Here is a 25693-nt window from a genome sequence, read left to right as displayed (position 1 = left end):
GAAAGTTTCCTTTTCTCCACACCCTCTCCAGCATTCATTATCTGTAGACTTTTTAATTATGACCATTCTGACCAATGTGAGGAAACAATAAAGAATTTACTGTATAGCACAAGGAACTATATTCAATATCTTGTAATAACCTATAATGGAAAAGAATCTGAAAAAGAATGTGTATATCTGAATCACTTTGCTGTACACCTGAAACTAACACAATATGGTAAACCAACTATAGTTCAATTTTAAAAAAAGGAAAAGAAATCAATTCATTATATGATATAAAAACACAATAATAGTATTACGTCCTTTCTTATAGTTGCGAAAATAAAACTCTAGGATGATAAATTTTTAAAAAGAAATAGATATATTTAACTTATACTGGAACTAGAATGAGTATTATATGTGAGAGCACGTACCAGGGGAAATAAAGCCATGAGTGTGTCCTCTGAAGTGTGTCTTGATTTGCAAAACACGCGGTATTCAAGTTATTTTTCTTTTTTATAGCTTTATTGAGGTAGAGTTTACATACCACCAAATTTACCCATTTTAAGCGTAGTTTGATGAGTTTTAGTAAGTTTTTACCGTTATGCTAGCTTCACTCAAATCTAGTTTTAGAACACTACCATCACCCCAAAATTCCTTCCTGCCTGTTTCCAGTCGACCTCATTTCCCACCCCCAGCAGCCACTAATCTAGTTCTGATTTTATAGTTTTATCAGATGAATCATAGAGTCTTTTATGTCTGGTTTCTTTCACTTAGCATAATTTTGAGCTTTTACCCATGTTGCTGCACACATCAGTAGTTCATTTTTTGTTACTGCAGAATAGTTTTCCATTATATGACTATCCCTCATTTTGTTTATCTTTTCACCAATTGATGGACATTTGGATTATTTCCGATTTTTGTTTATTATCAAAAATGCTGCTGGGACCTTTGCATACAAGTCTTTTTGACGACATATGTTTTCATTACTCTTACGTAAATACCTAGGAGTGGAATTGCCGGGTTTATAACAAGTATGTTTTAACTTTTAAGAAATTGACAAACTCTTCCCAAGTGGTTACCTTTTTTACATTTTCATAGCAACGTAGGAGAATTCCAGTTTCTCCACATGCTCACCAACACTTGCTATGATCAGTCTTTTTAAAAATAGCTATTCAAATGGGTGTGCTGGTATCTAAGTTGCATTTCCCTAATGATAAATTATACTGAACATCTTTTCATGTGTTTATTAGCCATTTGTACATTTTCTTTGGGAAAGTATCCAAATCTTTTGCCTATTTTTTTTTTTATTGTTTGTCTTACTTTTGAGTTGTAAGAGTTTTTCTATATGTTGTGGATACAAGTCCTTTATTAGTTTTATGATTTGTAAATATTTTTCTCCTAGTCTGTGGTTTATTTTCGCATTTCCTTATCGGTGTCTTTTGGAGCACACATGTTTTTAATTTTGATAATGTTCAATCTATCATTTTTTATCTATCTTTTTTTCCTTTTATGGATTATACTTTTAGTATCATATCTAAGAAATCTAATCCAAGGTCACAAAGCTGTTCTCTTATTTGTATTAAAATTATTGAATTTCATTCCTTTATAAAGTATCAAGAATCATCTGGGGACTTCCCCTGGCAGTCCAGTGGTTAAGACTCTACGCTTCGCCTGCAGGGGGCTCGGGTTCAATCCCTGGTCGGGAAACTAAGTTCCCCACGCAACTTGGCCAAAAATTAAAAAGAAAAAAAGAACCATCTGGATGCCACAACAGTGCCTTGGCCGTCTCTGTTTGTTAGTTTTATGCCTTAGTGGTTGGGCTGATGATAGGGATCAAGAGGCCAGGTATACTGTTGTCATTTTAAATAATTATAACTTGGCCCCCAAAGCCTTATGTTTTCCATTCTGCTGAGCACAGCCCTCAAAAGGCTCCTTCCTGCCCATTTGCCATCCATCTCCTCTGACCACCCCAGCGTCAGGCAGCCATTGAGCTGGACATAACTGATTCTCAGATTATTGAGTTAAACTTAATTGAATCCTCTAAAATTTCCTGCACATTTTATTCTTTGCATGAGAAGATGGCACTCTTTTTTTAAACATTTATTTTATTGAATTTATTTTATTTTATTTACAATGTTGTGTTCATTTCTGGTGTACAGCAGAGTGATTCAGTTATACATATATATATATTTCATATTCTTTACTGTTATGGTTCATTACAGGACACTGAACATAGTCCCCTGTGATGTATGGTAGGACCTTGTTTATCCATTCTGTATATAATAGTTTGCATCTACTAATCCCAAACTTGCAATCCATCCCTACCCCATCCACCTCCTCCTTGGCAACCACAAGTCTGTTCTCCATGTCTCTGGGTCTGTTTCTGTTTCATGAATAAGTTCATTTGTGTCACGTTTTACATTCCGCATGTAAGTGATATCGTATGATGTTTGTCTTTCTCTTTCTGACTTACTTCACTTAGTATGATCATTTCTGGGTCCATCCATGTTGCTGCAAATGGCATTATTTCATTCTTTTTTTATGGACGAGTAGTATTCCATTGTGTATATATATATATATACCACATCTTCTTTATCCATTCATCTGTCAGTGGACATTTAGGTTGTTTCCGTGTCTTTGCTATTGTGAATAGTGCTACTATGGATATAGAGGTGCATGTATTTTTTCTGAATTAGAGTTTCTGTCTTTTCCAGATATATGCCCAGGAGTGGGATTGCAGGATCATAAGCAAGCTCTATTTTTAGTTTTTTGAGGGACCTCCATACTGTTTTCCATAGTGGCTATACCAGCTTACATTCCCACCAACAGTGTAGAGGGTTCCCTTCTCTGCCTGGAGCATTCTTGTTATTCTTCCAAGGCAGAGTTCAGCTCTTCATACTGAAGTCTTTCTTCTTCCCTCTTGAGCAGAATTGGTTGCATCCTGCTTCCTGCTGCTTGTGAAGAACATACCACGTTGTTTTACATTTGGTTACGTTCTCCTAAAGCACACTTCCCTCTCCCAAGCCCAGATCTGAGCACATTAGCGACATGAATTATGTCGAATTTGCTTTTGAATTGTCCCCCGCCCAGAGTATCTGAAACTTAATAGGTATGCAATGAATTTTTTTTTCTTAAATTGTATTAAAACAGACATAAGATAGAAGGTACCATCTTAACCATTTGTAAATGTACAGTTCAGTGGAATTAAGTGCATTCACATTGTTATGCAACCATTATCACCATCCATCTCCAGAACTTTTTTCATCTTGCACAACTGAACCTCTGTGCCCATTAAACAATAACTCCCCGTTCCCCTCTCCCCCCACCCTTTAGCATACTCAGCAATGCATACAGGATCACTTGTCTCCGTTCAAACCCTCCCTCTCAATGGAAACCAAAAATACACCTTTCAAACATGGCTATTGTTTTCTGGTTCTTATTTGTCTGTCTGACAGCTTAATCCAGTTTGCCAAGTCTGTACATAAGAACTAGGTCTCTTGAACTAGTTAAATGTAGGGACAGAGAAAAAAATGCGAATATATATATCCTGCGCTTATAACCAACTTGGACAAAACTCAGAAGTTACCCCGGAGCTGCTATTGAGTTACTGACAGATCTGCTGGAGCAATTTCTAGAAGGGTAGTTAGGCCTTCTGAAAACAAAAGCAAAATCTTTTTTTCCTCTACAAAACTTAGCAGAGATGTTGGAGGCCAGCAATTAAAGTTTTGTACTCCAGCAAAGGCCTAGAACACCCTTTTCAGAAATTCTTGAAGTAGACAAAAACCTAAACTTTGAAAGCGTTCCTCAGACAGGCTAATTGGACATATTTAAGGTGCTGCCCTTGGCCCTGTGAAGTTGGGCAAGGTGGGGGGCCGATGTTTACCAACTTAATCCTGAGCCCGCTGAGCCGGCAGGGAGAGAAAGGACTTTTAAGTTTCTTCTGCCCATGACTGGGTAGCCCCTACACTCACACCCAATACCCAGTGAAAGCCATATCCAGCTATTCTCTTCTGCTCTGGGAATGTCTCTGGGGTCCCTTGGTCTCCAGCCTTATTCTTGGTGGTCTCCCTTGGTATCCTGTCTGTTACCTCTTTCCTGATTTTATCCTTTACCCAGCCCTTTCACTCCTACAGTCTGTCGGCCGCTCTGCCAGCCTTTTGAATTCCCTTCTCCAAAAGATGTTCAGCTTGGCTCCCCTGGACACAGGGATCCAGCCAGTGACGCCCAGACCCAGAAGCCACTGCCCAGCGTCAGCCAAGGGCCCCCAAGCCCACTCCTCTCTGAGAAAGCACTGGGCACAGACATACCTTACCTGCTTCCGTCCTACTGCCCTTTGTTTGAGAGAGTACTCATTTCTGCATTCCTGCCTTGCCTACCTTTATCAGATCCAATAACCAGCAGCCTTGTGGAATCTGACGCTTAGCTCTCTTTTTTTCCCCTGTTTTTTTTTTTTTTCCTTCTGCTGTGGTATCTCAGTGGCCGTACTGCTGGTGGCTACTTTATTAGATTCCACTTACATTATAGCAGGTGCAGCTCTCGTAATTCTGAGTAGGGCTGAAAGAGACCTTAGAGGTAGTCAAAGCATGAGCCCTTGAAGAGGGGCTTCTGTGTAAATGTTTTCCTTAAAATAGTCATGATTCCTTACATGTGCTTAAAACTTTTATTTTTCATAGGTATTTTTCTGACCACCTTCTTTATGAATTACCACAATTTCCAAGCAAAAAAGTGATGATAATAATAATGTAACTTGGAAATTTCTAACAGCTGCAGCATTTCTTCTTTCATTGCTATGTCTTCGTCCTCCTGTCTCACTTTTTCTTCTTACTTCCCAACTCTCTTTCTGGAAAGCCACAAATATTTGTCTTTAGGAACTCAGTTGACCCACAAAAATTTTGTTCATGAATTACTCAACTGAAGAGCTGCAAAGAGGCTGTAATTCTAGGTTTAATGTTCCTATTAACCAACTTTGATGAAAACCAGAGGCTTTTCTCTTCTGATTCTTCCAGGGAGCTGGAAACTTGGACCAAGAATGCTTTCCTCTGGTTGATGCTTCTAACCTGCTCTTTGAGTTGTTATTTCTTGCACACCATAGCAATGAAATTCCGTATTTCTTCTATGAAGTCCCTTTAGGTAGTGATAGAAATAGAATATGACCTTTTTATAGAAAAGGTGGTTCCTGAGAAGGCACACAAACAGAATATTCTAGAGCTTTGACGGTTGGCTTCATTGAATCTCACATTGCAGAGGACAGTGTTTCTAACATTCACGCTTTTGTGTGCTTTGCTTCTATGGAGAATATGGACTCCTGAGGAGCTAATATTTAACTTCCTGGAGACTGAACTCTATTCTAAATGCCAGGAGGAGGATATGCTCTTTGAAGTAAATCTGACAAATTCTCTTCGGAGCAAATGATCACTTCCTGATTTTTTTTATAAATGCAGATTTTCACGTAGCCTGTTTAAAGAAAATTAAATGTTCCAGGAATTAAATATGAATTACTCCCCTGTTTGGCTGGTAAATCCTTTGTAGTAGAAAATGCATATCAGCAAGTGACTGGGATTTGTTCTTTATATAAAATAGCCTCTAGCTGGAATGAAGGATTTCCAGCTATTTAGTTTATGATAATACACCTTCCCCAGCACTGATAACAAGTGGAAAACACAATTCTTCATGTCATGTCAGACTCCATTTCTCATTTTCACAGCCCCGTTGTGATTATACAGAGCCTGGATACCTTAGCAAAATGCATCTTGAAATGTTACTGTGAAGATTATAGTCATTTGTGACATGGCAGGAGGGACAGCCTTTGGATTTGATCAATCTGGGCATTCTGCCTGCTCGCCCCCATGCCCAGGCCCATGTCTGGGGGAAACCCAAGTTACAGGAAAGAGTGGTTCAGAAATGCAGCTGAACGGAAGGCAGAGGAGATGGTTGCAGCCAGCCAGCACCCACACAGCCCTTGCACACCACCATCATCCTGCCCCCTGGCTGATCACTGAGAGGAAACAGTACAATGGCCCTCCTGTAGCATGTGACTTCTGAAACTCTTTCCAGAAAGGCACCTTCAGATTTACTGTGAACCAAGCATGCCCTCCGTGGCAGAGATAGTGGTGCCCCAGAGATATTCACAGGCACTGGACATTTCCCAGAATCCCTTGTGGTTGGAGTCATTGACTCCCTCCGGTCCATGGGTGGTGAGCAAAAGATGTGACGTCACCTCTGGGTGGCGGCAGTTAAGAGCAGGAGAACACGGGGACTCTGGGAGCCACGTATTGAGACGGCAGCCTCACAAAATGGTGGAGCCTCTGTCAGCCTAGAGCAGAGCCTCTTGCCCGCCCACACTGGACGTTTGCAAGAGTGAGGTGTATAAACTGTACTGTACTGAGACCTTGGGGTTGATTTCTGCCAGCGGTTTAGGCTAATTCTCTCTCCAGCTCTTTCTTCTCCCCATCCCCCCAACTCAGGCCATTGAGACCTTGACCCCTGCCATGCATCTCCACCCTGAATGGCTCATACCATTTCGCAAGAACAACAGCTTGTAAATGCTGGCTTCTTATCTTTGACATATGACATAATGTTTTTAGAGTGACTAGCCTGCCAAGGCGTTCCAGAATGCTGTTATCTACTATTAACTGGCTGCCATGTTGCCATGTGTTGTTTACTTGACAAGTAGGTAAGGTAGCGCCCATGGAGAATATTAATATCCTGCATGGCCTTTTCTGCTGGAGGTTTTAATAAAGTGTTTCTGATCCTTGCATCTTTTCGGTGATATTTATAGAAATCTCCATTTACAAGAAGATAAGTAGAGCCAGAGCTTGTTTCGGTGACTTGACAAATGTTTCTGAATATATAACGATCGAGGCTCATATTCAGAATTAAATTTCCATTTCTCAGACTTCACCTTTAGAGCAGTTCTCTACTTTCCATTTTTAAAAATTGGAACTTTGTTTCTGTTTCGTAATCTGAAGGAAATCACCTGGGAAGCGGACCTTGTGATAAAGTAAGAGACCCGTCTCTAAGGCCTGCCTTTCCCCTTCCCTTTTTCTTCAACTCCCTGTTTAGTGGGTGAGTGTGTAGGTGCAAGTAGAAGCCAAGATTGAGCAGTGGCAAATTCTGGTCTGATTCATGAAGATGGGAAGGTAGAGCTACACAGGGCTCCCTCTCACCCTGTCCTCTAGCTTAGTTTTTGCTTTCCTGCATTAGAAATAGATTGATGTAATCCCTAAGACTCTAAATTAGACATGATCCACAATTATTTTAGTGTAAAAAGTTTTCTTGGATGTCAGTAGTAACTATTTTCTGTTTATTGAGTACAAGTTTTGTATGAGAAATATAACTTAAGTCTGTGTCCTTTGGCTGGACCAACATATATACAAGGAAGTATATCTAGGAAGAAACAAAGTGACAGATCATTTTAGAGGGAAAACCGACATCACCAGACTATTCATTTAGGATTGCTGTGGTTCCAGCCATGATCTTGTAAGAAGATCTGTACATCTAAATCATCAGAACTTTATTTTTGGGGGGGGTAGGAGTTTATTAATTAATTAATTTATTTTTGCTGTGTTGGGTCTTCGTTTCTGTGCGAGGGCTTTCCTAGTTGTGGCAAGTGGGGGCCACTCTTCATCGCAGTGCATGGGCCTCTCACTATCGTGGCCTCTCTTGTTGTGGAGCACAGGCTCCAGACGCGCAGGCTCAGTAGTTGTGGCTCACGGGCCTAGTTGCTCCGCGGCATGTGGGATCCTCCCAGACCCGGGCTCGAACCCCGTGTCCCCTGCATTAGCAGGCAGATTGTCAACTACTGTGCCACCAGGGAAGCCCCATCAGAACTCTTAAATGGGCAAATTAGCATCTTTCTGGTTGCAAGAAATAGCCGATCTGAGTTTATCTTAATTAATTGTTTCAGGTATCTGTGGCTACATAACAAATCACCTCCAAATTTTGTGGCTTGAAACGATTATTTTTTGTAATTCTAAGGGTTTGTTAACCCTCAGATGACTGGCATCTGGTTGTTCTGTTCTCAGATGGTTCTTCTGTTGCGTATAGTTCAACAAGTCACTTACTCAGCTGATTTTAGCTGGGAGCTCAGTAGGGCCCAAAAAGTCCAAGATGATCTTTCATCTCCCCAAGGTCTCTTTCTACTCTTTCCTCTCACCATACATAGTCTAGCTAAGCTTCCCAGAGGGAACATTACAAGAGGAAAGCCCAGTGTGCAAACGCTCATCGTGCCTCTGCTCGCATAATCCTTGCTAAAATCCCATTGGCCAAAGCATGTCCCATGGCCAAGCCCGGAGTCATAGTGAGAAGGGACTACACAAAGGGACACGTGCTGGAGGAGTGCTTCCTGTGGACCACAGTCTACCTACCATGTTAGTGAAGGCTCATTTTAGAGTTCACACGCTGGAAAAAAGACAGGAAGACCTTTCAACCGCAAGCACTATTCTGGCGACCCTCATAGAGAATTGGAACGTTGTTTGGGATGCCAAGAGTTTGAGAGACCTGGTGATCACAGTGCAAATGGAGCAAGTCCTTGTCATCACCTGCCAGGCATTCCACCAATGCCGTGGGCACTCAGTGACTGTCTGCTTCTCCTGACCCTGTTCCTGCCCACTGCCGCATTCTGCTCGGGACACCTCCCATGCCCTGCTTACTCATGGTTTCTCATGCTGCCTTGCCTCTGTGTCATCTTTGGCCTTTGTTCCTGCTCCAAACTGTTGACTCATTCTCTCTTTCCGCCTCATATTCATGCTCCCCATGAGAAAGGAATTTACTACCACTTCGTTGGTCACTCTCCAGCCCTCTAAAATAGCCAAGTCATCTCACAGGCTCTACATGGCCTTTGGTCAGACACCCACGCCTGATTCTTCTAGCCCCGGTCAGGACGATGGCGTCAGTGCAGAAAGACAGACTGTGAACATGGCAAGCACTGAGGGAATAGTCTCCTCTCTGATCTGTTTAGCTAATTGTGATTGGATTCAGAAGTGGGGGTGAGGAAGGCTTCCTTTGAGAGGCCCTAGTCCCTTTCTCTCTTACTCCTCCCAGCCTTCCTTTTCTCTTCAGCTCTCTCACCCCTGAAGCCGATCCTGACAGCTGTTGTCAGATAATTGGCTGGACAAGTGTGGGACAGGTGCCACCCTTGGTCATGGTCGCCATTAGCCTCACCCATATGCACTTTTCATTAAGCATGCTTTATCCTTTGTTTTAGATCTCTCAGTTAATCATCCTTTACTGTTTCCTTTCTTGTAATTGCTGTGTTAAATTAAGGAGGTGTGAAAAAGCCCGTATCCAAATAATTTCGTGTGTTGCAAATAACTAGATTTTATTGAAAGGCTTGGCTGTTTTTGATGATCTAACTTCAATGGCAAAAGGGCTTTAAAATTGTTTTCTATATCCAAGCGGTCCTTAAAATAGTGTGTAATGTGTGTTTTTAGACCTCTTCATGCATGAAATATCCCTAGAATAATTCACAAAACTTGGCGTTAGTAACCCTTCCAGGGGAGAAACTGGGTTGTTGTGCTGCTTCCTTTGAATTATATGGTCTTTTGTACCTTATGAATGTTGTACCATGTGCATGTATATTGCCTACTTTCTTTGAGGCATTTTAAATATTTTTATTTTTAGTTCTTAGTTTTTAAAATTTTTGTGGTTCCCTTTTTGTTTTAAATTGATGAATAGTTGATTTACAATGTTTCAGGTATACAGCAAAGTGATTCAGATAAATATAGATATATATTCTTTTTCAGATTCTTTTCCATTATACGTTATTATAAGATACTGAATATAGTTCCCTATGCTATACAGTAGGTCCTTATTAGTTATCTATTTTATATATAGTCGTGTTTACCTGTCAATCACGAATTCCCAATTTATCCCTCCTCCCCTTTCCCCTTTGGTAGCCGTAAGTTTGTTTTCTATGTCTGTGGGTCAATTTCTGTTTTGTAAATAAGTCCATTCGTACCATTTCTTTAGATTCCACATAGAAGTGATATCATATGATATTTGTCTGTTTCTGTCTGACTTACTTCACTTAGTATGATAATCTCTAGTCCATCCATGTTGCTGCAAATGGCATAATTTCATTCTTTTTTATGGCTGAGTAATATTCCCTTGTGTATATGTACCACATCTTCTTTATCCGTTAGTCTTTCAGTGGACATTTAGGTTGCTTCCATGTCTTGGCTACTGTGGATAGTTCTGCTGTGAACGTTGGGGTGCATGTATCTTTTCGAGTATAGTTTTGTCTGGTATATGCCCAGGAATGGGATTGCTGGATGATATGATGACTCTATTTTTATTGTTTTAAGAAACCTCCGTATTGTTCTCCATAACTACATTGCCTGCTTTTAAAATTAACTTTCTGAAAGTGTGTCTTGCCTACAGTGTCCTAGCTTGTGGTTCCTTTCGAAGGCCAGGGTCAACATGTGGTACAGTTCCAGCAGGCCCTGTTCACATGCCATCCAGTGTGAAGGGGCCCCTGAAGTTGTGCTCTGGGCCACACGGGGAAGATCTTCTGTAGATATTCACAAACCATTAGCACTTTGTTTTTTAACATCAGTGACTAAACTTGGTAATTCTGTTTGCTTATTGGCTAAATGCAAAATAAGAGGATATGAGCAGAAGGTCAATGTGACAGGCTGAAAGCTCTAGAACTTTTTGGAAGAACTGGAGCTCTGTGTCTGTCACTTCACATACCTTGTGTGTGTCCTTATGACTTTCCCATCCTGCATCTCAGGTTCCTTACCAGTAAACTGGGAAATGAAATAGAGTTTCCCTTTTGGGGTTATTGGCAAGATGAGATAAATTAATACATGGAACAAACTCAGAGTGATTCCTGGCACATAGAAGGTCTCAGTGAATAATGGCCACCATGATTGGTTTTTTCCTCATCTGTTTAATGGGTATAATACCTGCTTTCCTATTTTCTGTGATTTTTATGAATACCAAGTAACATAATCAGTTAGAGTGCTCTGAGGAATGGAGATTTGAGCTATTATCAAGATGTATTCTGTCATCTATTACTTGGTTAAAAAACATCTATTAATTATTCACCTTTCCTTCAGTACTATTCCAGGTTCTAGCTACCAGATTCCTTGTAGAATCTCTATTATGGGACATCCCTTTGGTCTAGGAGGGAATTAGAAACGTGTTCCTCTGCTTCACAAAGTTTGCCTTGTTATTTGAAGAGATCGTTACAATCTCTAGAGTCACATAATCCCAAACTCGCATTCCTGGTAGTGGAGTTGTGTAGATTTGTGTGACTTTGTTCATGTGTTAATTATACGAAGTGTTTGTCCATTTCTCTCTAATCTTCCTTCCATAGTCTTAGACTCAAAACCAGTGATTGACCAGCACAAGCACGGGCTAGGAATGGGCATTACTGTGCTTATTCCTTTTGGTAAACGTTTAACAAAATATAAAAAGTAACCATCCCAATACTACTCAGCCTTAAAAAAGAGTGAAATAACGCCATTTGCAGCAACATGGATGGACCCAGAGACTGTCGTACTGAGAGAAGTAAGTCAGACAGAGAAAGACAAATATATAATATCACTTATATGTGGAATCTAAAATATGACACAAATGAACTTATTTACAAAACAGAAACAGATTCATAGACAGAGAGAACAGACTTGCGGTTACCAAAGGGGAAAGGGGTTGGGGGAGGGATAAATTAGGAGTTTGGGATTAGCAGATACAAACTACTGTGTATAAAACAGATAAATAACAGGGTCCTACTGTATTGCACAGGGAACTATATTTAACATCCTGTAATAAGCCATAATGGAAAAGAATATATATATACACACATATACATGTATATTGATATATAACAATCAGTTTGCTGTACGTCAGAAACTAACACAACATTGTAAATCAACTGTACCTCAATTAAAAAAACAAGTAACCATCCCGAGTTGATTGCTGAAAAACGCCTTTCGCAGTCAAGATGATGCCACTTCCAGTTAGCTATCCACTCAGTGAGGCCAGCCGCTGAGGGCTCACCAGAGCGGTAATTAGTGTGCCAAAGGGCATCCAGTCACATAAGCATCTTTGTTTACTGGCTTAGAGAGTAGATTGTGTTACACCGTGCAATCAACATTGAACCACCCATGCTGGGAAGCTGAAAAGTACAGACAGGCTAGAATGAAGTGGTAAGTAATGCATGGCCTTCTGGTTCTAGTGGAGAGCTGCTATATTTTTTTTTATTCAAATAATTTCAGTTTTCACTTGAGAAAAACAAAGATTTTCTCTTCTTTCTAATGACAGGACTTCTTAAGCAACAAGAGAGCTATGTTTCTTGGGCTTAATATGAATCCTTTGTCAAAACCTTAGGTTTTTCTTTTAAAATATATGGTAAAAATGTGAGGCAACATGTGCTGTATGGTTTAATATGAATTTTAGGCAAGAGAAGTAAGGAAATCTTGAATTGCGTTTCTTTCCTAATGATAGAAAGTTTACTAAAAGAGGGAGGTTTTTTTTTCCTTCTGTTAAGAGATTCTGTAGGTAATACATGAAAAGTTGCTTTGAACGGAGTGAAATGAAGTGAAATAGTAAAAGGCTTTCCTGTTTATCATTACTCTGGGTTGTTTTAACAATATATGTGGTTTTAAATATCAGGATGATTTATATTCTGAAGATGAACCTATCATTTGCCTCATTCAAACATGCTTTAAAATGTCTGTGGCAAATAATTTTTGAAAATTATAAGCTATATTGTGCTAACATGCCCTCTAGCCTTGACTAAACAAGATGCTGCTCTTTCAAATGGGGGTTTCATTCATGTTAATGTAATTGCATTAACCATTTAGTTTTAGTTCACGATTCTCATGTAAGAGAGAATGACCATCCTTTTTCCAAGGTAAAGTAAAAGACAGGTGGGCTCCTGGCAGGGCAGGGTGCTGACATTGGTAATCCGAGGGCAGAAGCAGTGGTTTTTCTTTGTGAGACTTGCAAAGCCCATCACTCTTCAAGAGAGAAAGCTCAGTTTTCTGTAGCTGTATTTGATTTTCACTGTGACTGAGTGCCGGGGACCTAATGCTGTCCTTGGGTGTTGGGTTATTCACCTGTGATGGCATTCATAGGAGAAGTCGGTGATTTTCCATGGGCAGGATTTGGAGGGTGGGCTGGGCCATTGCTTTGTCCTCCCCAAACAGAATCTACACTGGAGATGATTTTGTGGCTATTGGTTTAAATGAACTTACAGCTTCTGAAGAGAGACCACATCTTCATTCCCTGTAGTTCATGAGCTCCTCTCACTGTGAAGATTGACTCATGTCTCTTTAAGTAAGTGTTGTTTCAGTTTTTCTTAAGATTTTTATTTGTTTCTTTATATAACACTGTGATTTAATATGGAATATTTTATTCCATCTATATTCTGAAAAGGCAAAGCAGTTGAATGCTACTTTCTTTTACACGACGTTGTGTCATTGTTTTCTCTGTTCTGAAGGATGAATAGTTAAGGCATCCAAGCAAAATAAATAATGAATGAAGAACTTGGAAATTGTATGTTGTTGCTTACGCTCTTACGGGCATTACAATTTCTTAGTACATCTTTTAGAAAGTGTTTAAGTTCTCTGGCATCTCTTCAGAAAGCTCGGCACTTAAATTGAATAAACTCAGTTAGCTTGACACACAAATCAGAAAGGTATACCTTTTGTTTTCTTGGTGCTTGGTTCTGTCGTTTTCTCTCAGTATGTGTAGTATGTACCATTGACTTGTTTTAGTGCCATTTATGTTAATTTTCCTTGAAGCTTATGTGTAAATTCACAATTAGCGTTTCAACCAAAAAAAAATCATGAGAGACCTAAGTAAATTCGATTAAATGGTATAGATCTGCTTTGCATGCACAGAAAGACAGTCTGGTTTATATTTTGGTTAGAAATGGTTGGGCGAGCTTTTCTACCGGCCTCTCGATGTTTAATGGTCATGATTGTTTATATATTATAATATGGGAAGACAAATTTCCTGGATCTTAAATGAAACCACACAGTATGGATGTTTCATTCACAAAATAATATTTATATATGTATAATGTCTATGTTTAGCATATTTTTTTGTATTTGTTTAGCAAGCAATGTCCAACTATAATTATAATCCAGTTCAAATCAGAACTCAGCTGCTAGCAAAACACATGTTGTCAGCATTGTTTCATTTTTCTTTTATACATTTAAGCTCTCTTCCATACACAGACATGATATGCCAACTAATTTGACCATATTGACAAGAGTTTGGTTTTTAAACCAAGTAATGTAAATATAAATAGAGCCACAGGCAGACTGTGGTCAGAGTGCCTATCTGAATACCACCTCACCTTTCCCCTTTCCCCCCTTCACTTTTTTTCTACCAATATTTATTTACTCCCTACCGCGTGCCAGGCACTGTGATGAGCTCTGGGGACACAATGGGGAACAGGAAAGATGTTGTCCCTACCCTTCGAGGCTTTCAGTTCAGTGGGAAAGATGGACATTTTAAAAATCCAAGATTACACCAGTAATTAAGCTGTAAGAACAATCTTAGTTTATAATAATGACACCCCTACCTTCGCAAGAGAGCCATTGGTCACTCACACTTCTCTTTATTGATGAGAAGGTGTGATTAAACCCGTCATTCCAGGTAGAGGTCTGTTGTAGGACAGAGGTCTGTATTCTGTGTGCTCATGTTCTCTTGGTACTTTCATGTGCAAGGCATACTATCTTAGGTGATAGGAGAGGAATACAAAGATGGGAGAGGCTCAACCTTTGCCTGAAGGAGTAGGGGAGAGAGTATGCATACCCCAAAAAAAGTCTATCACTGTATCTACCTGTATACTATATGTGATGAATAAAACGTAATTTCAGAGATTCTCAGAGAGTGAAATCCCTTCTAGTTTGAGTGATCAGCTCATGTTGGGTTAGCCAAAAAGTTCGTTCAGGTTTTTCCATAAGATGTTACAGAAAACCCAAACGAACTTTTTGGCCAACCCAATAAACGCTCTATAAAGAAACCCATTGGACATTGTTGAGGAAATAGGGTGGAGAGGGCATTCCAGGTAAAAGGAATAGAATAAACCAAGGCAAGAAGTTAGGACAGTTCAAAGCGTACTGAAGGATTGACCCAAGAAAGCAAAGCAGAATCAGACAATCAGGCAAAAAAGAATGCTTACATGACGATAGAGGGAAATGAGGTTGGTGGGATAAATAGAGACCAGGTCATTCAAGTTTTTGTATTACTTATTTAAGGATCTGTTGAACTTTAATCGGGTAGGTCCCATGGGGCTACTCCCAGTATTTAACCAAAGACCCTTAGGAAAACTAATCAACACTGTTTAGGAGGGTGACTGCAGTGAGGAAGACCTGGAACTCAGAGCCCAGGCATAGCTGTTGCCACGGTCTAGGTAGGAGATGGAGAAGGCCAGAATTCTTGGTGGTTCAACCGGTAAATCAGTGTTTGGGGTTTGAAGCAAATTGGCAACCGTGCCCTGAACTTTCCCAGCGGTAATCTCTAGAAAGGAGCAGCCATTAGGCCTCCCCTTCAAAGGCACACCTTCTAACCGATTTAAAAGCCGAGTTTTCCTGATCTATGAGGAACATGGTAGCCTCTAATATAAAGCAGGTATTTAAAACGGGAAAACCAGAAGGGTGGCAAAGTTGACAGATTTTGCTTGACATCCCTACAAATATTTCTGACCTAATTTTAGCTGATTTATGAATAAATGAGTCTCTCAGTCTTCAGAGTGAAATATTTAAAAGTTAGAGTTCCATTTAGAGTTCATGTATAATACAGAACTGATTTTCTGTGCCGCCAACTTCCTCTTTTCATTTCCTCCTTTTTTCAAAAGTGCACTATAATTCTTCTCCTGTCCTTTTTCAGTTTCCTGCATGAGACTTATTTAAACGTTGCACACACATCTTTTGTGAAAGAAGAAAAGGAAATTCAGCTCGTGGGGCTCAGCGGGAGTTCAGCTAATGCAGCTTAAAATAATGATGCCGAAAAAGAAGCACTTATCTGCAGGCAGAGCACCCCTGATACTCTTCCTGTGCCAGATGGTTAGTGCCCTGGAAGTCCCTCTTGATCGTAAGTATTAACGTTGGAAAGCTCTTAGGCCCGGGAGTCAGACCCTCCCCGGCATTTACCATCCCTCTGAACCGTGTGGATGGAGGAGATGTCCGTGTGATCCTGAAAAGTGAAATCAAAACTAATCTGGCTTTTACCTTCAGCACCCTGTGTTTATAAAGAATCAGACCCTAGAAATGGCCATTGAATTGCAGACATATTGTCCCTTCCCTGTCATTATCTTTCCCTCCCCTCAGGTGCTTTTGGTGTACCATGGGGGGACTGACCAGAGAAGGAGTGAATTGTGAGCTACCCTTGATCCTCCTAGCAGGCAACTCTTTATAGAAGCAGTCCCGCAAGAAAACTATAGGAATCGCTTTAAAATGATCACAGAGACCCCCCCACACCCCGTTTATCCTGTCCCCGCATCTCCACCTTCTTTCTTCATATGCTAAGAGTGAAAAGATCATCTCTCAGCCAACCCCACACCCCTCTGTATCCCCAAACTACCCACGGCTCGTTTCTCTGCATTCAGACAAGGCAAAATTCACCTTTGAGTTTTGGATCTTAAATATGAGTTTAGAGCTAGGAACTATATCTTATCTAAAGCCTAGTGAGAGGTCTTTGTTTTTAAAACGGTGATAACCAAGATGTCAATGTTGAGAATGAAACAAGTCTTCGGCAAAATTACTATTTAAAATGGAGCAAGTGGGCTTCCCTGGTGGCACAGTGGTTGTGAGTCCGCCTGCCGATGCAGGGGACACGGGTTTGTGCCCCGGTCCGGGAAGATCCCACATGCTGCGGAGCGGCTGGGCCCGTGAGCCATGGCCGCTGAGCCTGCGCGTCCGGAGCCTGTGCTCCGCAACGGGAGAGGCCACAGCAGTGAGTAGGCCCACATACCACAAAAAAAAAAAAAAAAAAAATGGAGCAAGTAACAGCTACTATGGGAGCCCACCCTTTCCTGAATAAAGTACTGTATATACTGCACTCTCCCTGGGCTGGGTGGCCTGTTTGTAAGAAATAAAGATAATGCTAGGAGCCAACGGGTCACTTTTCCTGCAACGGAAAGCAGAATTTGAAATCTGGACTATTACTGTACTTCAGAATTGGTTTATTCTTCATCCCTAATCAGCATGACCTCTTTAAATCCATTAGCTTCTTGAATAGAACATCTGTTTGGCGAGCTTCCCAAGGTACAAGGAAGGTACACTTTCCCGGGGCGATTCTATTGTTGGGATGTCAGGTTTTTTGTTTTTTTTTTTTTTGCCAATGAGGTTGCAACTGCCAGTGGGGAGACAATTAAGAAGAGATGTGATTGGCCCCATACTTTGTTGACTCCCTTTTCTGTGCATCTTTAGTCTAAAGTGTAAGAAAATGCAACGTTCTCCTTCTTTTCAAAAGATATTCATTCAGTGACCTTAATTTCAGTTAAAAAAAAAAAAAAGAGATATGATTGGTTAAGCCCATTGGAGTTGGAATGCCTAAGTAAGCATTTGCCCTAATGGATGTGTAGAAGAAAGAGCATTTGAGAGAAATGCTTTTGTTCTCTCTTCTGTTAAATATGTTCCCCTTTAATCTGACTGCTCAGTCTTACAATCAGAGGGAAACAGTCACCTACGGCTAACTCAATTATCGCTGCTAATGGAGAACAGCAGAACCATGATGAAAAGAAAGTCACAGGCAACCCAGGTGCTCCTGCATTAACCTTTGCAAGTAGTAATGACAGGCAGCACAGCAGAATCATATGAACTGCATGCTAATGTCATTTCTTCCCTGCCCCTCTTCCTTATCCCCCCTTTCCATGAGCCGCTCCTTGGGGTGGGTACTAGCAAACCCTGGGTGACTGAGGAATTCTGAAGCAGAAACATGCTAACAGTCTGAAAAGTGCAATTACCTACTTGGCGATTAACCGTAGAAATCTAAAAACCTCAGATCAGTGTTGGATTTGGCTTGGATGGAGCGCTGTCATTGTAGCAATGTCCCATTGTTAGGTATTGTCACCATGTGCGTAGTGATGTCTGGGGTAATAGGATCAGACACAACACAGTATGTGACAACTCAGATTAATTGTAGATTTCAGCTGTTTTTCAAATTGAATGTAATTACTTGTCCAGCACAACACGTATGGAATGGAATTAGCCATTCCTATTCCTGGCAGAATCATTTTTTGGCCTACAGCATCCCTTTTGTTCTTCCATATGTGGATGTAGAAAGGTCTGCTTCAGGAATAAACAAAACCTTTAATGGGAGTTTCTTTCTCTTGCTACTTCACAACCTCCGCCTTTGCTCTACTGGTTTTTTAGGTCAAATAAAATAGGCAAATGCCCCTTTTATCTTCAGGGTGCTAACGTTCTTATTACTAACACCTGGTTTTCTTTAATCCTGTTTGCCCACTCACCTGCTGATATTGCTGGGGAAAAAGCAAAACTTCTTGAAGACTGTAAGTGTCTTTCCGTCATTACCAGGCAGTGTGAAAATTTGACTGTGTCTTTGTTTTTGAATGAATGCTGTGAATTAAAACGCACGATTTTGTTTTCGTGACTAACGTCTTTTTAAGCGTGTGTGTTTACTGTGGCTAATCATTGCATTTAAATTCCAAGAAGCAGGTTTAATCTATTCCTTGCATGAATTCTGAAGACTCAGGTATTACTGTCTTTCTTTTACCAGTATTCTGGGCTACTAACTTCTGAGCTTTGTTCACATCTGATGTAACTCAGTGAGAAAATTCACAAAATTTGAAGAGAATGTCTGGTTCTAAACGCTGTTAAAGGCTTGCTGGAATAAAAACATGTCTTTGGGTATATATAGGAGATGGGTGCATGAAAATGCTTCACCCGAGTTCGCTGTCAAACTTCTTCAACCTGTAGGACTGGGTAGACTAGTGTTTCTAAGTGTCATCTGTATAATGGCCCAGAGAATTTGAGAATTGTTTTGATGTGTGCAAAAGACAGGCACCCCCATTCACATCATCTCCGAGTGGCGTGCTCTAATCTATAACTGCTGCCTCTGACAGTAGGGCAACATCTGTCATCTACCTAAAAAAGTAGTTCTCAGGCATTTGAAAAATTCTTTGATATTAGATTAGCCAGGAAAATTATATAAAACCACCCTTTCCCCTTATTACTTCAAAGCCCTTGTTAGTTGCCAGTTGACCTAAGCACGCTTCAAAGAGGTACATCTAGGTGGTAAACTCTTAGCACTTATGCGTGGCACCTAAGCCAGCTCTGTTACAGACACATGAATAGAAGTTCTGGGTCTGCAACCATTACCCTTGCACCTCTGTCACTTACAGAAAAGCACAAAGAATTGGACTGAGTCACTCCTAAAAGTCCCCCTATGCCCACCAGTCCCTGAGTGGGAAATTCTAGGCTTCTTTCCATCATCCCAAACTCTCTACTCCCAAAGCCTGAAGGATCACTCCAAAGTGAAGCTGATCTAATTAAAAATGTTTATAGCTAACATCACTGAACCATTATAGGACTGGAATGTACTAAGAATTTTACACAAATTATTTTATTTAATTTTCCCAGCAACCCTAAGAGGTAGATACTACTTTTAAACCCTGCTTTTCCTCTATGGAAACGAGGGCTTACAGAAGTTAAGAAACGTGCTTGAAGTCTCACAGCTGGTAAGAAATAGACTAGTTCTTAACCACTAGCCCAAACTGTTAACCAGCTTTGGTAACTGCCGGCTAGAAGAATGAGTGTCCTGTGAACAGTGCTAGAGGCTGGGAAGAGCAGCTGGCTAAGGAGGACGAGGAAGGGATGGATCTTGCTAAAGGAGTTGAAATTGACGCTGTGCAGTATCCCGCAGTTAATAGGTGCACAATAAATGATGGCAATTATGAGTTTCATTTTTTATCTATATTTTAGGTGTTATTTGGATGTTTAGTAAGAGACGTCTGGTGAACAGCCCCGAGACTGCAGACAAAGCAAGAGAAGAGATCCATGTTTACAGATTTATAAGGCATTGAACATGGAAATGATCAATTTAGCCCTGGCAACAATTCACCACAGGAAAGAAAGACAAAAGCTGAGGACGATTATTAAGCTTTGGGAAATACTTGATTGACAGGTGGAAGAAGTTTCACAAAGGAAGCACAGAGCATAGGTGGAGAGGAAAGGGACGATCCAGAATATGAAAAATGATCCAGATAAGTCTGTACATGGTAAAGATGTCCTGTACATTGTAAGATGTTTAGCAGCATCCCTGGCCTCTACCCAACAGATGCCAGGACCACCCCCATCCCAGTGGTGACAAGCAAAATGGACTCTGGATGTGGCCAGATATCCCCCAAGGACTGGGGACAAATGGCCCCTGGTTGAGAACCACTGGTCTGTGTAAACAGCTCTCCTTCGAGTTGTGCAAGGCAGTGGCTTCCACCAGGAGAGTTCGCTTCTCTTCTGTGCTTTGTGCCTTCCTAGTCAAGCTATTTTGCTGCTCTGAGCAACAAAAGAAGTTGAAATGGATTATTTCTCCAGTCCCTTCCTGTTCTACACTCTGTGATTCTGATTTCACAAGAAGGAAGACGTGGTAATCTTAGAGTGACCTGAACATCAAATGTCCATGTACCAGCTTTTTTCAGATTCAGTTGCTCCAGATCAGAACAGTTTCTCCCTACAATTTGATAATAAATGATCAGATAACACTTTGAAGAGTGAAATGAGAATATTGTTTCCTAAAACAGAGAGCTTCCCAATTCAATTTCTCTTCTAAAGAAGTTTGTTTTATCTTTGCTCCTAGTAGCCACCTACCTCCTGGCTCTAATAAGACATGTCAAGTCTCTAATTTTAACCATCTTTTTCACGTTAGCTTCTCAAATATATTTGTTGCCAATGTATTAATTTACATGAGCCCAGTAATGAACTACAAGTCAGTAACTCTTTCCCAAGAAAGATGCAAATTTACCTCATAACTTAAATTTCATTGAAAGGCATCATTTGAATCAAAGCTATCAGAGAAATTTCTCATTGTTACATCAGAAATGAAACTATCTTAATATAAGCTTATATTGGTAACTATTTTCCCATACTTTCAGAGTGGGGAAATGGGCTTTATGAGCACATATAAAGTTACCAAAAGGGAGTTATGCCTTGACTCCAAAATTTTAGGAGTCTTTTAGCTAGCTAAAAATCTGCTGAGGGGGTGTGTCACCATAGTGGAAATTACTAAAAACATTTGGAGCATATTTAGTCTAGGGTAAGTGATTTTGATATAGAAAAAAGTGATTGCTATTATGATATTAAATGATTTATTTCTTTACATTGTTCTTCTTTCTACCATTAAGTGGTACAACCTCCAACCATTACTCAACAGTCTCCAAAAGATTACATTATTGACCCACGGGAGAATATTGTAATCCAGTGTGAGGCCAAAGGGAAACCTCCTCCAAGGTGGGTGTGCTTTGTGCTGTTATAATACTGATAATAAGCATTGATATTCACGTTGAAGTTAATTTCAGGTCCTGCATATTATTAAAGTATCATTTGTAGGTTCATTGTTTTGTCTCTCTGCTTAATTAAATTCTGTTGGTTCTTCTTAAAAACCCAGGTGGTTGCATTTCCATACTGATACCTTTCTGTGATATGCTAAAAAATTGTGGGAAGATGTGGAAAGAGCCTTCTGATGGCTTAATGACATGGGCAAATTCCTTCTCTATGGGCCTCAGTTTACAGATAAATGTAAAATAAAGAAGTTGAACTTGACAACTTCGAAGATCTCTCCTAGCTCTCTACAAGTCTATAAAATAGCCCCAAGTGGTTTTCCAAACATGGCAGTGTTCAGCACTCAGGATTCTCCATGTGCACCTTGGCATGCGCACTGTACAGCCTTTTAGAGTTGGGGGAGACATTAGACATTATCTGGTCCAACCAGTGTATCTTATAGATGGGGAACTGATGCCCAGTAGTGCTAGGTTAACCTATCCAAGGTCCCACAGCTCCTTAGTGGATGATCCGTAACTTGTCCAGTAGTATATGGAAATTCTGGAGAGTTAGATCATTATTTTTGAGAGATAATGTGTATTTTTTTAAGTTATAAAGAAGGGAAATTTTCTCAATATTTTATTGCCAAGTTTGTCTATGACGAGCCTTATTAATCTATCACAGACTGGCACCGGAGAAAAAAATTACCAAAGTATACCAAAAACTTCCATCAAAGGATGGCTTCAAAACAATCTCTTCTGTCATATTATTAGAAACCCTTGAGCACTCAGGCCCTAATGTGATGTCCTTTGATGACACCCCTTTTAGTTTAACATTTAATTAGTACCTCCTGTAACTGTTAGGCAGGATTTCTCCATCTCAGCTCTATTGATATTTTGGGCTGGGCAATTTTTTTGCTGTGGAGACAAGAGCTTTCCTGTGCATTGTGGGATACTTTGCAGCATCCCTGGCCTCTACCTACAATAAGCCAGCAGCAGCCAACACCCCTGTCCCCTACCCTAGGAGTTGTGACAACTCCTGGTATAAGGATAAGCAGTGGGAAGGGAAATCCAGGAGGGCTTGGAAATCATGGGAAAGTTTAGAGATTCATGCTTTTGTTAAGAGCATGGCCATTGTTGATTTGTGACCAGTTATCAAGTATTTGATTACTTGGGCACTGGGACTTTTATATAAGGCAGTCTTTTACATAAATAAAACTGAAAAAGAAGACTTTCAGTTGACAATTTGAAATACTTCCTAAGAAATTTACAAAAATCATCTCTAGAATTAAAAATTCTCAATATATATTTGATATACAATGATCACTTTTAATAATCGACACTTAAAACACCATTGAACTCATGTTGCCTCTCCTCCCAACTCATACTTTGCATTTTGGTAACTTGACACTGGTCTGATCACTTTTAAACACACACATATATTAGTACTTGTGAAGGCCTTTCTTCTTACACTTCAGCCCAGAGCAAATCTTCATAGGCAGGTTATCAATTCTATGAACAATGGAGTTTACAATTAAAATGCTAATAAAGCTCTAAGAGAGTGTGCCTCGGAGACCTACTTCCTATGTTTTCTTTGAAAGATGACAGGCAATTTGTATGCATGATTTCTTTATTGAGTCAGATTTTGGTTAGTTCTAATGAAGACATGTACCTTAGTATGTATGGCTGGCACTTTTTTCTAAGTCATAATTCAATGAAACATTTTAGGTGTGGAGCCTATTGTTCTTTTACTGAATACTAAAATCTAATCGTTATTTAGAAATCCATAAAATTGCTAGGAATTTGTTAGAGAGGAAATACTCCTGTTTTTCTGGGCTGTAAACAAGCTTAATCCTTTATGCGTTGGGCAGTTTCTCCTGGACCCGAAATGGGACTCATTTCGACATAGATAAAGACCCTCTTGTCACCATGAAGTCTGGCTCGGGAACCCTCACAGTCAACATCATGAGCGAGGGGAAAGCAGAGACCTATGAAGGAGTTTATCAGTGTACAGCCAGGAACGAACGCGGGGCTGCAATTTCTAATAACATTGTCATCCGTCCATCCAGTAAGTCGGACCTGTTCACCAAACAGGACCCTTTTTAAAGTATAGCTCCAACCCCAGCATCTGTTACACCATCTGAATACCATTACAAGAAAGCAATGGCATTGATTCCAATACTCTGAAAATCATCACCCCTTTCCACTTGACCTCAATTCCTCAGCGTAATGCTTTGCCAATCCAATGTGTCTTTTGTACAAGTCCAGAATAAAACACCAGGGGTAAGAAAAGTGTATTTTTCCTCAAATTGATCTAATCATTAATTTCTCATGAATCTTATATTTAAGCATACTCCAAACAGCCAGATGGAAATAAATTAGGTATGAAATGGGTAATTGAGGTCTAAGTGTTATTTCTTTAAATGTTTTTTTAATTGAAGTATGGTTGATGTACAATATTATAAAAGTTACAGGTGTACAATTTTTAAATGTTATACTCCATTCATAGATATTGTAAAATATTGGCTATATCCCCCATGTTGTACAATATATCCCTGTAGCTTATTATTTTTTAACATCTTTATTGGAGTATAATTGCTTTACAATGGTGTGTTAGTTTCTGCTTTGTAACAAACTGAATCAGCTATACCTATACATATATCCCCATATCTCCTCCCTCTTGCGTGTCCGTCCCACCCTCCTTATCCCACCCCTCTAGGTGGTGACAAAGCACCGAGCTGATCTCCCTGTGCTATGCGACTACTTCCCACTAGCTATCTATTTTACATTTGGTAGTGTACATATGTCCATATATACACTACCACTCTCTCACTTCATCCCAGCTTACCCTTCCCCCTCCCCGTGTCCTCAAGTCCATTCTCTAGTAGGTCTGCATCTCTATTCCCATCTTGCCCCTAGGTTCTTCATGACCTTTTTTTTTTTTTTTTTTTTTTTAGATTCCATATATATGTGTCAACATACGGTATTTGTTTTTCTCTTTCTGACTTACTTCACTCTGTAGGACAGACTCTAGGTCCATCCACCTCACTACAAATAACTCAATTTCATTTCCATTTATGACTGAGTAATATTCCATTGTATATATGTGCCACATCTTCTTTACCCATTCATCTGTCGATGGACACTTAGGTTGCTTCCGTGTCCTGGCTATTGTAAATAGTGCTGCACTGAACATTATGGTACATGACTCTTTTTGAATTATGGTTTTCTCAGGGTATATACCCCGTAGTGGGATTGCTGGGTCATATGGTAGTTCTATTTTTAGTTTTTTAAGGAACCTCAATACCGTTCTCCATAGTGGCTGTATCAATTTACATTCCCACCAACAGTGCAAGAGGGTTCCCTTTTCTCCACACCCTTTCCAGCATTTATTGCTTGTAGATATTTTGATGATACCCATTCTGACTGGTGTGAGGTGATACCTCATTGTAGTTTTGATTTGCATTTCTCTAATGATTAGTGATGTTGAGCATCCTTTCATGTGTTTGTTGGCAATCTGTTTATCTTCTTTGGAGAAATGTCTACTTAGGTCTTCTGACCATTTTTTTTAAATTTATTTATTATTTACTTATTAGTTATTTTTGGCTGTGTTGGGCCTTCGTTTCTGTGCGAGGGCTTTCTCCAGTTGCGGCGAGTGGGGGCCACTCTTCATCGCGATGCGTGGGCCTCTCACTGTCGCGGCCTCTCTTGTTGTGGAGCACAGGCTCCAGACGCACAGGCTCAGTAGTTGTGGCTCATGGGCCCAGTTGCTCCGCGGCATGTGGTATCTTCCCAGACCAGGGCTCGAACCCGTGTCCACTGCATTGGCAGGCAGATTCTCAACCACTGCGCCACCAGGGAAGCCCTTCTGGCCATTTTTGGATTGGGTTGTTTGTTTTTTTAATACGGGGCTGCATAAATTTTGGAGATTAATCCTTTGTCAGTTGCTTCATTTGCAAATATTTTCTCCCATTCTGAGGGTTGTCTTTTCATCTTGTTTATGATTTCCTTTGCTGTGCAAAAGCTTTTAAGTTTCATTAGGTCCCATTTGTTTCTTTTTGTTTTTATTTCCATTTCTCTAGGAGGTGCGTCAAAAAGGATCTTGCTGTGATTTATGTCATAGAGTGTTCTGCCTATGTTTTCCTCTAAGAGTTTGATAGTGTCTGGCCTTACATTTAGGTCTGTAATCCATTTTGAGTTTATTTTTATTTATGGTGTTAGGGAGTGTTCTAATTTCATTCTTTTACATGTAGCTGT

At 40.2% G+C, this 25693-nt stretch overlaps 1 protein-coding gene across 1 annotated transcript in view; it reads left to right on the top strand.

Moving 5' to 3' along the window:
- Nucleotides 1-25693, top strand: part of NRCAM (neuronal cell adhesion molecule) — a 262211-nt gene that overhangs the window by 145741 nt on the left and 90777 nt on the right. Inside the window, exons 3-5 of the mRNA XM_089917830.1 lie at nucleotides 15832-16035; nucleotides 21302-21407; nucleotides 23308-23504. Coding sequence (XP_089773956.1) covers nucleotides 15927-16035; nucleotides 21302-21407; nucleotides 23308-23504 — 412 coding nt within the window. The 5' untranslated portion in view covers nucleotides 15832-15926. The remainder of the gene's footprint in view (nucleotides 1-15831; nucleotides 16036-21301; nucleotides 21408-23307; nucleotides 23505-25693) is intronic.

This window comes from Delphinapterus leucas, chromosome 9 (genome assembly GCF_059928025.1).
Source record: "Delphinapterus leucas isolate spDelLeu-1000000601 "Yukka" chromosome 9, BTC_Dleu_Yukka2, whole genome shotgun sequence".
NCBI lineage: Eukaryota > Metazoa > Chordata > Mammalia > Artiodactyla > Monodontidae > Delphinapterus > Delphinapterus leucas.
The sequence above is the reverse complement of the archived record's forward strand: the minus strand, read 5'-3'. Positions and strand labels throughout refer to the sequence as shown.